Source organism: Triturus cristatus, chromosome 8, assembly GCF_964204655.1.
Source record: "Triturus cristatus chromosome 8, aTriCri1.1, whole genome shotgun sequence".
In the NCBI taxonomy this organism is placed as follows: Eukaryota; Metazoa; Chordata; class Amphibia; order Caudata; family Salamandridae; genus Triturus; species Triturus cristatus.
In genome coordinates this window covers 417097015-417111937 of record NC_140591.1, presented here as the reverse complement: position 1 = coordinate 417111937, position 14923 = coordinate 417097015, and the positions used below count along the sequence as shown (strand labels likewise).

Sequence of the window (14923 nt, the reverse complement as noted above, 5' to 3'; positions counted from 1 at the left end):
CTGTAATTATTGAGTCTCCTTGCCAATGCAGACCCATGTACGAGGCTTACCGCAATGTTTTTGAAGGGAATTTTCATGAATAACACAATAACCAGTTTATCCTCAAATCTTAATAAGGAAATCTTCAATGGAGACAGATTAGTGCCGGTTCAGAACAGCATTTTAGAGCATGTAAAGTAATACAGCTATATTACACTTTTACGTGCCTTTATGAATTGTCCTCAAAACATCTAAAAAGGCAAAAAATGGGAAAATTAATCGAATCTTCATATGCAGTTAGTACAACTAGAAAGGACTTTGACCTCTTTGCACTTTTACTAATAAGGAGTTGAAGGTTTCGGGACTAATTCATTAAGGCAAGTAGAAATATGTAAAAGAGTGCCCTAGCAGGGGGGTGTGGCTAGCCACCAAATATGGCGGACGCACACTAAGAGCGCTCTGCTTCTGCGCCCAATAAATCCAATGCCATAAGCCCGGTATCCTGTCCTACAATGGAACATACTGATGCCGCCCGATAGCACCTTGCCCGTGGCTGGTAGAGAACCCAGCGGGACAGCGCCATTCTGGGGAAATTCTGCTGCTCTGGCTCATTGTGGTGGGTATGGCTTGGGGAAGCGCACGGTCTTGTTCCCCTGTTCAGCTTCATGTGCTGGGAGGAGCCGTGCTGGCCGGTTGTGTAGATCAGGGCCCCTAATGAGATGTGCCACCCAAGCTAGAGATTAAACTTCAGACCACGAGGTGAGCGCGGCCATATGAAGTGCTGCTGGGCGGCTGCGGGTTATGGTGGCGAGGCCTTGCAGGGGGAATTGAGCGGAAAGGCCACCCTCATGGGACATTGTTGGTGCCCTGCCTCCCTGGAAGAACATTTGACTTGAGCCTATGAGGAACACTGGACCTCGGCCCTGCATAGCTGCAACAACAGAAACACAGCACAGATCCCACAGGCGGCACAGGGCGGTCTCTTCCTAGGGCTCTGCCTGAAATAGGTGGCAGACATCAAAAGCTGGGCAGACCATCTGCCCCTCCTCCAAGTGCAAATTGCTGATTATGCCACCTGCATAGCTGCTTGGGCTACTTAGAAAGGCAAGGGGTTTCTTCCCATTTTACTGACAGCACCTCACAGTCCCCCATTCCTCTCCAATGACTGGTGGACTAGGTGGGTCTAGAGCAGCAAGGCAAATTGACACTGCAAGATGAAGCACATGCCTGCCACTCCGATGGCAACAGACCAATGGCACAGACTGCGGTTCCCCCCCAAGCTCCCACTGAGTTGCAAGTGGTGGCATCCATAGTAGAAGCCATGGCGGCCAAGCTGGACCAATTTCTCCTACAGACTATCACAACAACCAGAACTGAATTGGAAACCAAGCTAGATACAGTCACATCAGATCTCAACCTTCTAAGCGATGACCACCGCAAGCTTGTTGATCGAGTTCTGCGAACCGAGAGTATTATGGAAGACATGCTCCCTCGCACAACAGAACTCAGTAAAAGGGTCCATGATTTACAAAGCCGAATGTGTACAATGGAAGACCGAATGGATGAAGAGGGGGCCGATGCATCGAAATAGTCTGCGCATAGTAGGACTCCCCGAACACATGGAATGAGACGATGCCAGACAGTATATAGAAACCTGGCTGCAATGTGACGTGGCACTGCAGGGGCTTTTGGACTTCTTTGTTTGGAATGAACGCATAGGGGGCTGAGTAGGAAACCGCCACCTGGTGCTCCTCCTCATCCGATTGTTGCCCGTATCCTGAACTATCGCAACAGAGATGGCATCCTTTGGAAGTCGCATTAAACCGGCCCATTGACAGTGGATTTATCCAGAGTGATAAGCCATGTACAACAATGCAGAGCACCATTTCTACCTGCGAAAATATGGATACAAGAACTGGAATTAAAGTACGCAATGTTATACCCCTCTCGCTTTTCATCACAGATCAAAAATCTAATTTCTTCATGACACCAGAGGACGCCTGGCTTTGGATTGACCGGATCTCCCCACAGAAATCTGGGGCTCAGGAGGCAGTGACTGTCGAACTGCCCGGCACTGGCCGGCGCAGCGGGTGGTGACTGGGACGGGAAGGCATTGGCAGGATATGATGGCACCATCACTGACGCAAATGAGAGAAAACTGCCTAGCAGCCATAGACAAACCATCTACCTTTAGAATAAAAGACCAGGCCATGTCGGGGGAATGATAGAGTGGCAATACAGGAGGCACTGACATGGGTGAAGGCTCAGTGATTGTCCCACTAATTATGCCATAAACAGTATATTATATATTCTGATTGGCATGAGCATTCTCCAGATAAACTTGTCAGTATTTACTCATGAGTGTCCCAGAACAAATCAACGTTAACTGGTAAAGGAATACAGGTGCCACCGGCTCTAAATTGGTGTGTAAAATGCGGAAGTTCCCGCGTAACTTGGGTGGCACAAGCCTCCTTCACCAGGGACTAAGCTGTGTTCTGCTCTTTGCCCGGGACTACATTCTGCCGCCTAATCCTGAATGTTGCAGGCACCTGCTCTCCTTGGATCCACTGAATGGGGCTGCCTGAAAACTGACTAGACTGAACGTCATGGCTATACTAGACCCCTCACACAAGTACCGTCTTGAGAATTCAAATGTTTCTGTGTTAACGTTCAACGTATTAAGCATGAATTCACCTAGTTCTAGTTTTGGTGGTTGACGCTCCATTGAGTGTCTGACTGGGAGTTGGGGGGGAGCAAAGATATCACACAGCAACAGTACATACTACTGAGATGCAATGCGGCCCAAAAGCTGAAGACCACAATAAACACAGCACCTACTCCCGACAACCCAAAAACCCACTCACAATACAATTTGATGGCGGGCGAAGGATAAATATGTTATCAAATATGGAATATCAGGGTTATGGGCTTACTTAGCAAGGGTTTGAGGTTCATGTTCAATTGCGGAGATGGAACACTGATATTGTGTTTCCCCAAAATGCTCTATCAAAGTGGGGAGGCTTACCCTAGGTGGAGGGCGGAGATTTCAATAATGTTTTAGATACGCTACTAGATCACTCCCATCTTCCCCTGCCGAGCGCACCTGTGATCTGTAATGCTAAGGCCCTCAGGAAATGGGTAGTCAATTGGGAACTGCTCTATGCATGGAGAACACTAAACATGGGACTCCGAGAATACTCCTATTATTCCAACACCATACCCTGAGCACAAACCTGTAAAACTCAGACGGGTACAAAATTACTGGTGTCAAAGCAATTGCCTCCCACTTTGCACGATATAACTCTGAAAGATAGGCAAAGAGGGAAGTATTACCCCAAGCACCGATCAACTTGTTCATGTCTGGCCTACCTCTTCCAATTCTTTCTGATGCCAAAAGGCAATCCTTGATGGGGATCTCACGGCCGTGGAACTCTCGTTTGGCCTTGAGCCGACTGAATTCGGGTAAAACTCCAGGTCCTAATGAGTTCCCAGGAGAATTCTTTAAATTGTTCATGCACAAACTGAGCGACCTCCTCTAGGCTGTCCTAAAGGAATCGGTGGAGACCCTGCGGTTAACCCTGAGTTTTGTACCTTCGAGATCATAGTGATCCTGAAACTGAGACGTCCCCCAGAGAAATGTTCCTCATACCGCCCCATCATCCTTCAAAACATAGAGAGCACTAGCTGACCACTTGCTACCTGTAATTTCCTCACTGGTTCTCCCTGGCCAAGCGGGATTCATGCCCAAACATCAAGAGGCTCTTACGCCTTAGCCCTGGCAGAAATATTGGAATGGCTGGCTGCAAAACGGTTCACAGATATCAAAAAAGCTTTCGACTCAGTGGGATGACAATATCTGTTTGCCCTTCTCCATCACCTAAACCTTGGGCCTAAATTTGTTACCTATGTTCAACTCTGTATTACAAACCTGATGGTCCGAGTCCTCAAAGGGTCCCAAACATTGGAACCCTTTGTGGTTTGCCATGGCGCAAGACAGGGGTGCCCACTGTCCTCACTGTTGTTTACCATCGCTATGGAACCGCTTGTCTAGTGACTTTGAATTGACGCTCAGATAAGTAATTTTGAATGGGGGGGCTGGAGCCTCAAAACAGGGTAGACTTATTATACACCAATGATGTCCTGATCTTTTTGACAGCCCCAGAAAGCCCTGGTCATGGATGCTCTAAATCTTTGGTGAGACATCTGGCCTCCATATTAACCTGCCTAAGTGCTTAATTTAACTACTTCTTTCCTACCCACTGGGACAGGAATAGGCAACCGATCTACAGATTGTTAGGCACAGCTTCAAGTTCCTAGGAGTTTATGTTGCCTGACTGGTTCCATGGCTTGGGAAACCAACATCCAACCACTAATGGGCACACTAAAGGCAGACATCAGGACATGGTCAACCCTTCCCCTATCCTCAATGGGCCACTTACTCATCTTCAAAATGGTCTCCCTGCCCAGTTTCCTATACCAACAGCAAAACGTCCCATAATGTCTATCCCGTTCCTTTTTCCACACACTACAGTTCAAGTTCCTGAGCTTCCTGGGGAACCAAGGATCCCCCGTATTGCCCTCAATAAATTAGCTAAAAACACATAGGATGTATGCACCCAAGGAAACCCGGCCTATGCTTTTAAAAAATGGGCACTCCAAGGAACCCATATACAACTCCTCCTCTATGGGAGAAGGACATAACTGCTGCTCCCAGGGTGGTGATCCAGACGTGAAGGACATGGGCAGAGCAGGGAGGCTCACAGAAAAAACTCCGCTTTGGGTGGGATCAGTGATGCTGCAGGAGGCAGCGCTGGAGGTATTTTGAAAATGGAATACAATAGTATCTCAAACTTAGGGATGTGATGGTGGCCACAATACTTAAATCATGCCAGACCCTAAAGTCCGAGTACGACCTACATTATACCCAAATCTACTGTTACCTACCACTGCAACATGCACTGATGCCTTATGTTTCGAGTCTTGAGAGGCTCCAGGAGTATAATCCCCAAGAAGCAAAATTACTCATGTGCAAACGAGGGGAATATAAACTAAAGCAGGTGTAGCGCTTACTTATATGTCACATTCCCGACTCATTCACTAGACACCGCTATGCCTGGGAAGGCGACCTAGGGCCCCCTACGAATGAAGAATTGGTGGAGGTGAGAGCTTCACCGTGACATTAGTCAGTTGCAACATAGTTCTGCGTCATTCCGCTGACATACGTACACAGAACATACCTCACAAGACACAAACTATGGAAAATGGGAGCAACTGTCTCCCCTAGCTGCCTTCAGTACACAACACAAGAAGGAGGATTACTACACACTGTATGGGGCTGTGTTAAGCTGGAACCGTGCTGGAGGTGGGTGCTTTTGTGCTTGGGGTTGGCTCTGGAATGCAGTGTGCCTCTGGACCCGAAGTTGATCCTCCTACACATCACCCCAGACTTCTCTAAAGACATTGCTAAGACTGGATCTGACAGTGGCTAAGAGAGATAGAGCTTGCCGCTAAGTACAGACAGTGATCCCCCTTCGTCGAAGAATGCTGCTGGGGTCTTGACTGGTGCATGAGTAGAGAGAAATCAATATATAAGGTCAGGGGGCTGCCACCAAATCTATGTAAAAATCTGGAGGAAACGCGCAGATAATTGGAGTATTACTATCTTATCAGGGGGCGCACAATTCAAGACATTAGAAATAGAAACCCGTACATACGTACCAGAATGTACATGGTCAGGCCTGAAGGGACCGAGATACTCACAGCAACAAGGAGAAGTCTGTGTGTGTGTGGAGGAATTAGGGGGATCTAAGGGACATCGGGGGAAAACATTTTTGTTATATTCTTGCCATCCTGTCCAACACTCAGTGATGGAACCTGTTGTATTAAACAACAAAAAACAATAAAAGGTGTTATTAAAAAAATTCGCAGATTGCATAGAAGCAGAAGCAATATATGCACTCGTAACATCAAATAGTTGTATATTTACCTCCAACGCATGCACTCTCATTACATGGTTACAACAGTGGGAACTACAGATGTATGGCGGCACCGAAATCCTAACACCAAAGTATACTCTTTTTACCCACATACACATGGACTCTGTGTCCACATTGATAAGTCTGTTTTCACACGTGACCTTATCCCACATGTTACACATACAGAATATCTAGGTTGCACCCATTCTGACCATAATTCACTCCACTTACAGTTATGCTGGGAATACATCCTCTCGCTGATACCCACCTGCAGGTATGCAAACTGGATGACCCCCCATTCTGGGTGTCAATTTGGGGTCAGTGTATGGGTAATGAAAAGAATATGCACCACCACCTCACTACAGGCATTGGAGAGTTGACTACTAGGACTTGAGAAGCGCGCACTTTCCCTCAGTCCTTCCCAGCAGCGACTCCACAAGTCCAGATGCAAACATATTGCACTGTTGTAACGACTCAGCTGTCTTAATTATGCCAAACACACAAAGAGAACACAGGCCGACACAGGCTGTCCAGGAGCTTTGTTGTCATGGCTGACACGCTAGGAGGTGCATAGGCGTCCTATCCTGTCTATATGTTCTGATGCAGGACAGTTATTGCACACCCAAAGGGAAATACATGCTGCTTTTACAAGTTATTACACCCTGTTGTACACATCTGCTACTGCAGTACACTTGGAAGCCATAAATGACTTCCTGACCGACATTGTCCTGCTCCGGATATTATCAGACCTTAGGAAAGAACTTAATGGAGACATCACCATGTTTGAAGTGCAGGGAACGATTTGTGCACTTGCCACCAGTAAAACTCCGGGCCCTGATGGGTTGCCAACAGAGTTTTATAAGGTGTATGCACCATTGCTGGCGCCCCGTCTGAAAACATTATATGACACTGCACTTACTGCAGCGGCCTTGCCGCCTATGCTCAGTGATGCCTTACTTATCAGGTTGCCTAAACTGGGAAGAGATGCACTTGCACTAAAATCCTACAGACCTCTTGCATTGTTAAACATCAATTATTACAATTCTGGTGAAGATTCTGGCAGATCGCTTGCCCCCTTTAGTTCCTCAATTGGTGCACTCGGACCAAAATGGTTTTGTGCCTGCCAGAAACACCTCTTTGAATCTATACCGTTTCTTCTGAATAATTGCACATTCCCCACAGTATTATCCGCATTCGGTTTGCTGGTTTTGGACCTCCACAAGACTTTTGACTCTCCTGAATGGCCCTTCTTATTTGAGGTACTTGCCAAATACGGACTGAGGTCCCATTTTGTAAGGCTGGTTAAATTAATATACACTTATCCAATGGCCAGAGTTAAAATTGGATGCCATATTTCTGATCCCATAGTAATTCAGAGGGGCACTTTTCAGGGCTGCCTGTTATCTCCCGTCTTATTTTATTTGGCACTGAAACCTTTGGCAAATCTTTTGTGTACCCACTGCCAATAACGGGGGATTCCCGTGGGAGACAGTACACCCTCAGTCTCCCTCTATGCAGATGACATGTTGCTCTACCTTAAAGATATTTGATCTGTACCTCTTACTATTGAGAAATTGCTAGCTGATTTTGCCACCATTTCAGGCCTCAAAGTTAACTGGACTAAATCTTGTCTTTTTACATTTCACACGACCCCTTCACACTTCATGTATAATGTGAATGCCGTCCAATTTATCTGGCAACCTTCTACATTTGGCTACCTGGGGATACACAAATATCATGCCCCTCAAGACCTCCTAGAGGGCAATCTGGTTGTGCTGTCTCTGCTTCGTGTATATATATATATATATATTCACTTAAAAAACCATAGGTTTCACACGTTATAGTTAGGTGGATATTTCACTCGTAAAAAAGCAATGAAATTCCCCCGTTATAGTTAGTTCAGATAACTATAACTCGCGCGCCCGCAATCCACTGCTGATGACGTCACATATTACATCACTCATGACATGGTCAGTGGCATCACTCATGACATCACTGATGACATCATCCTTGTGATAGAGTGGCGGTCGCGCGAGTTATAGTTATCTGAACTAACTATAACGGGGGGATTTCATTGGTTTTTTACGAGTGAAATATCCACCTAACTATAACATGTGTGAAACCTCTGGTTTTTTAAGTGAATTTGCAAGGTTTTTTAAATGCTAATTTATTTATGTATTATTATTTTTTTTCTATATTTATTTTACAATAAACTACGTATTAAATTTTTTTTTTTTCTTTTGGTTTTTCACCGTGCGCGCACGGTGCGCGCACCCCCGCGATTTTTTTAAAAAAAAAATTAACATTTTTTTTTCTGCCTTCGGGGTCCTTCAGGGACCCCCTGACAAAGGCTAGGGGGTTAGGAACTCTCTACCCTGCCCCCTTTTCACGTTCGCCACCTTCCTTTTTCAGTCTCGCACTGAAAACAAACAAAATGGCGGCCGACACTTCCTGATTTCGACCGATTCAGACGTTGACTAACATGTAACCACCAATCAGAATTACGCTCGCGCACGTTAGGGTGCTCGCACGGTGCACGCACGGTGCGCGCACGGTGTGCGCTTATAGATATGTATATGCTTTTAAATGCTATTTTCTCAGGAAATACTGAACAGATTGACACCAGACCTGCAAAAGGCACTTCCCTGACCTGAGGACTACCTCTCTGCCAAATTTCAATTAATTCTGTTCAGCCGTTCGGGCTGTACCTTCGACTAAAGGTCCTATGGAAAAATGCATGGGGAAAACGCGTTTTGGGACCCCCTTTTTTCTCGGCCCCCGCTTGACGAATCACCCCGAGACTTTCAGGGTAGGAGCTGAGCGGAGCGCCCCAATAGTTTGGAAAATTTTGCGAGGATTCGTCAACCGGCGCCAAAGTTATTCAAAATAGAATTTTCAGATTTCCTATGGAAACACGGTCCTAACTATAACTATCTACTGGTGACCGCCAGTAGATAATTCTAACACCCCTAGATGGCAGTCAGCCAAACCTCTACTCCATAGTCTTCACTGGCTCCCGATCGACCAAAGGGCAGCTTTCAAGGTGGCTTGCCTCACATTCAAAACCCTTCATTGCCCTGGTCCCGCGTTTGTAAAATCTCTTATTTGTCCCTACCATCCTCAGCGTGATCTCCGTTCTGCCCACAGCCATCTGCTAGCCACCCCCAAAATCAGAACCAAGAAATTCGGTGGTCGCCGGTTTTCCCATCTTGCCCCTGGACTTTGGAATCCCCTCCCACTCCCCATTAAATCCTCCTCTTCTCTTATGAACTTCAGGAAACTTCTTAAGACTCATCTTTTCCCTCTTCTCAGTTAGAATCCCGTTTTTTCTTGTCTCCCCCTCATTCACTCTGTCTGTCAGCGCCAGGAAGCCTCGGCGATAGTGCGCTTTACAAATCTCACCTAAGATAAGATAAGATAAGATATATATATATATATATATATATATATATATATATATATATATATATATATATATATTCAACAAAACGCCCCAAAGCAATTCTGGATGCAAAGTACTCGCCTGAAATGCCCCGCATCCTACTAAGGACCATTTTACAGCTTTTTACTTTCAAAGTGCGCACATACCTACCATAGGAAAATACTTTGCTCACAGTAAGGACTACGTATCCCAACATGCACTCAGCAACAGCCCACTGGGGGCAAGGGAAATAAATAAAGCCGGAAATTGGTAATCTGTGAGATTGTGCTCCTTTGTTATTCAAGCAGCCCAGGAAGAAGAGGTTTCACCTCGAAACGCGTCGGCACCGATTAACAAGCGCTGGAGCATGAAGGCGAGATGTAATTGAACGCCTTGGGGTGAGAGTGATGTCGAGTTCCCTTCCAATGCTTTGGGGCAACTTGTTTTCGAAATATATATATATATATATATATATATATATTCAGTACCCAATTTTCAATATTATGAAAAACTAAAGTTGAAAAAATGGTTTGATACGAAATGTATGTCCAGAGATTCTGGAAATGATACAGATGTTTTGAGCAATCTGAATGTGGATGATGTTGAATTTTTAAATATTTTGACTTCTCAACAGGAACAAACTGCTAATGTTGATATACTTAATCTTGCTCAAGAATTGGAAATTGACACAAATAGTAACCCAGGGAGTGGTTTCAAACCTAAGTCTGTATTCTTGCCACAAATTGAATGTGATGCCATTGATGTATTTGAGAGAGGGGTGTTAGCTGACCTCAAAAGGATACGACACAAAAAGCTTCCATATTGCCAAAAAGACTTAAGTGAAGAACAAATCAGGGCATTAGAGGACTTGAAATCAGAAAAGACCGTAGTAATACGCCAGTCCGATAAAGGAGGGAATGTCGTTATACTAGACAAACAAGCTTATTTACTGGAAGGTCGTAGACAGATAACCAACAAGGTTTGTTATAGTGTTTCGGACAGGAAAACTATAGCTAAATCAAACATGGAATATGGAGAATTGCTTGTGGATTGGAGAGAACGAGGATTATTGGAATGGGAAGAATACAACTATCTCAGATGCCAATTTCCTCGCATTCCCATATTCTATCTATTGCCGAAACTTCATAAGGACCCAATGAATCCTCCGGGGAGACCAGTTGTCTCCTCTATTGGATCCTTATTAGAAAACACTTCTTGTTTTATTGACCACTATTTGAGACCATTTGTGGTCAGTTTACCAGCTTATTTGAGGGATACAACCCATTTTTTGACAATCATTGATGGCATTCATTGGGAACCCAATTATATCCTGGTGACCCTAGATGTATGCAATTTATATACGTGCATCCATCATGATTTTGGCTTACAAGCAGTCAGACATTATTTGAAAACTCGCTCAATCTCATTATGGTCTCATTCTGAGATGATTTTGGCCATGATTCAATTCTGCTTAACGAATAACTTCTTTCTTTGATGATGTCATTTACCGGCAGTCACAGGGCACAGCGATGGGAACTTGCTTCGCCCCCAGCTGTGCCAATTTGGTGATGGGCTGGTGGGAGGAGCAGGTAGTGTCATCAATCCCAGACTTTGATCGCTGTGCCCTGTGGCTCAGGTTTATTGATGATATTTTCATCATATGGAATGGTGATATTGAGTCAGTCAAGGGTTTTTTTGCAGGTTGAATGACAACTAGTTTAACATTGCCCTAACTGAAAACATAAATGTAAAAGAAATTGAATTTTTGGATGTGAAAGTACAGATTGTGGACAATTCCATTGAAACTAAACTCTTTCGGAAGGACACTGCAGGGAATAGTATTTTAAACGCTGCTAGTGCTCATCCACGCAAACTAATATACAGTATCCCGTATGGGGAATTGTTACGTGCAAAACGTAATTGTAGCTCAGTGAGCTTGTATGAAGAGGAGAAGGCGATTATGATTCGTCGTTTCAAAGAAAGAGGATATAATAAGAAAACCATTTCAGAGGCATGTAATCGAGTGGAGTTGGTAACACGTACTGAGCTACTACATCCCAAAAATCGTGAGACAGATGCTGAAACACTGAGATTCATTACCACTTACTCCGGGCAAGCACAAGACTTTCGCCAAATATTAAAAAAGAACTGGCATGTCTTATTAACTGATACCAATCTTCAAAAGTATCTAAGTAGCTGTCCGCAAATTACATTTCAGAAAAGTAAATCACTCCGAGATGAAATGTGCCCTAATTATGTGACTAGCAAGGATGAGGATATCTGCACCAATTGCCCAGGTTTTCGTTGTTGTAAAAAATGTAAGGCATGCAGAAATAGCTTTGATCGTAAGACATTCGTTTTTGCAAACAGTGGAAGGGAATTCAGAATCAAAAAGGCCCTAACATGTAACACCACGCATTGTATCTATGCACTGATTTGTCCTTGTAATAGGGTCTATATCGGCAGCACAATTCATTGTGCAAAGAAACGAGTGTTGGAACATGTCAGAGCTATACGACACAACAATAGGCAATATCCAGTTGCTAGACACTTTTTTGAACAGCATTTTCAGAATGAGGAATTGTTGAGAATGGTGGTGATTGATGCAGTCCCAATTGGTGTAAGGGGTGGAAATAGACAACTGACATTACGCCAACTAGAATCGAGATATATTATTGATTTGGAGACCATGTCTCCGTTGGGATTAAACTCAAGTGAAGAATTAGTGGTACACTTACGACACTAATAATCAGGACTGTAAATTGTAAAGAGATTATCGGAACTCGGAGTGAAACGAGATGTAAATGAATTTTGTGAGTGAGATTTCTGAAATTATTGTGATACATGTTGTAATGCTCTGCGCTTTTTAAAAAAAAACTGTTTTAAAAAAACAGTTTTGTATACTAAAATTTTATTTCACTAAAACTTCCTTTTGTATATTTTCAGGTGGGTGTATTAAAAATCAGGCCAGTCATTTTGACAAGAGCACTTTGGAATCCAACGTTCAACTATGTTGTTGATGAGAAATTTGTCAGAAATACTCTGCCCACTTGGGCGTAATTTTGATTTAGCTTCTTGTGCTTTGCTTTACTGAGAATGTATATGTATAGACATTTATGCAATCAGCACTTGACATGATTTATAGCTCTAAGATGGCAGCTAAAAACTGTGGAATGAATTAGTATTGTTCAATGCACTGGTCCTTTCACTATGTTTATTGCACTATAATCAGAAATAAAAAAGATACTATTTATGCGTTAACCTCAGCGTGACCAAGGCGAAAGCTGAAACGCGTTGCTGGTGCAGTCAGTACTACTACACTGCATTTTCAAGGTGTCCTGGCGTTTTTTTCATAATATTGAAAATTGGGTACTGAATATTACAGGGTGCCGATACCCTGTGCGAGGACCGCCCTACAAAGACAGCCTCTACGTAACTATCGGGATTCATGTTTTTTTCTATATATATATATATTTATATATTATATATATATATATATATATATATATATATATATATATATATATATACATATATATATATATGTACATATATATATATATATATATATATATATATATATATATATATATATATATAACCCCTGTTATCGCTACTTTCCTTACGCCTGCTTCAGGACTGACTTAGCCATGATATCCTACGGAAGGTGGATATCATGGCTAAGTTTGTGAGGCCCTATCAACAAGCTAACGCCACATTTCGTGAGATTATTGCTGGCGATAATCTCACGTTATGCAGTTAGCTCTAGGATTTTTATTGCTTTTGAGATAAGCGTTGCTAATAGCACGCTATTTCAGCGATAAAAATCCACGTTAGCCGGCGATAATTATCCTAGCACTAAGTGCGTTTAGCGATAATTATCGCTGGTTGTTGCTGATATGCCCCTAAGCTCTGTTGCTATTTCCACAGGATCTGTGTGACCCGGCCCGGAGGCATCATCTGGGTTCCCGATTTTTCTGCCTTTTTATTCTGTCATCTTGAGCCAGTGCTGGCTTATTTAATATTATGCTGTTTACTAATTCCTTTATTTATTTATTGTTTTTTTCTATACTTAGCATTTTTGTAATACATCAGGCCTCCCACCTATGTAACCCGTTTTATACTTTAATACATTGGTTCTCGCTGTTGTTGTGCCCCTGTTAGCCGTGTAAATGTTGGCGTGTAACTTTTTTATGTGTTTTGTAACCTGTAGCCAAACTTCATGCACGCGTTCTCTTTAGACACACGAACTGAATAACTAATTATTTGTAGATAATGAATAGTGTTGTAACGGAAAAACCTTTAACAAAAACAATGAAAAATAAAAATGCAAATAGGTGTATGTTTAATATAATAAAAGTCCATATGCACACACCAGTAAGGTTGGCCTGAGCATCGCATGATGCCATTGTGATGAGCACAAGGGAAGTGAAAGGTGTTTAAACAGAAGCACGTGAGAACAAGGTACAGTTTATAGGCTTCAGATCACAGATGAACCAAAATGTATAGGGTAATTCAAATGTTCATCAGATGTCACTGGTAAAACAATATAGAAATTTTGTTTTGGCATTTCTAACCTAACATTCATTTCAATAAACCTACAGGAAATTATATTGCTCAATGTTCAAATATGACAAGCCTTATTAGACACTAGGATATGTTAACTTGTAGACTACGGCAACAAACGACAGGTTTTGTCAGTAGTCAAGCTTCATTTTGCATTGAAGTCTCCTTATTTTGTAGCTCTAGTTCACTTTTTCAGCTTTTGCTGCCATCAATGACAACATTTCCTTAAATCATGAATGGCTTACTCTGTGAGATCCAGAATAAGTACAATTTGTGTTTCTTCTTCTTGTTTTCAGGTTACCGCATGAGATTAGGATCCAGCACAGACAAGAAGGATTCTGGTCGCCTTCATGTAGACTTTGCCCAGGCCAGAGATGATTTTTATGAATGGGAATGTAAACAGAGAATGTTTGCCAGGGAGGAACGTCACAGACGTAAACTGGAGGTGGATTGGATGCGACCTCCCTCTCCTCCAGTGGTAATGCATTATTCTGACCACGAGGCCAACGTGCTGGCTGAAAAATTAAAAGGTATGGATCATTATCCTTGCTCACTTTATTCATCACTACTGCTTCATGTTTGTCGGTGCTGAAGACTTATCTGTCGACATTTGTCATAGCGGAGTTGGGAGGTAGACACTTACTAACCACCTCTAAAGAGGGAATTAGGAACGATAAATCTCTCATTTGATTGACGACACAAACTTTATATTCTAACAAAATTATTCGGTCCCATAATATTCAAAAGAGTATGTTAGAGGTCATCAGGGCCTCGACCGATGGATACTTCTAATGCGTTACCCAAAGATGGCCTCATTAAATTAGTGCGAACAATTAAATGTTTTTTCATAGATAAAGTGGAAACCTATATAAAAGAGACTGAATTTAGTACTTCTCCTAGCGCTGTTCCACATAATGATAGTTATAGTCCATCATTCTTTAGAATCCCGCTGCTTTTGTAATCGAATTTCAACAATTGTTTG

General features: G+C 43.0%; 1 protein-coding gene across 3 annotated transcripts in view; it reads left to right on the top strand.

The window, feature by feature from the left end:
- The window catches only part of ENOX1 (ecto-NOX disulfide-thiol exchanger 1), a 2037207-nt gene that overhangs the window by 1643673 nt on the left and 378611 nt on the right, over positions 1–14923 (top strand). For all 3 annotated transcript variants that reach the window (XM_085621817.1, XM_085621818.1, XM_085621816.1), the window contains one exon: positions 14238–14471. In XM_085621817.1, coding sequence (XP_085477943.1) covers positions 14238–14471 — 234 coding nt within the window. The remainder of the gene's footprint in view (positions 1–14237; positions 14472–14923) is intronic.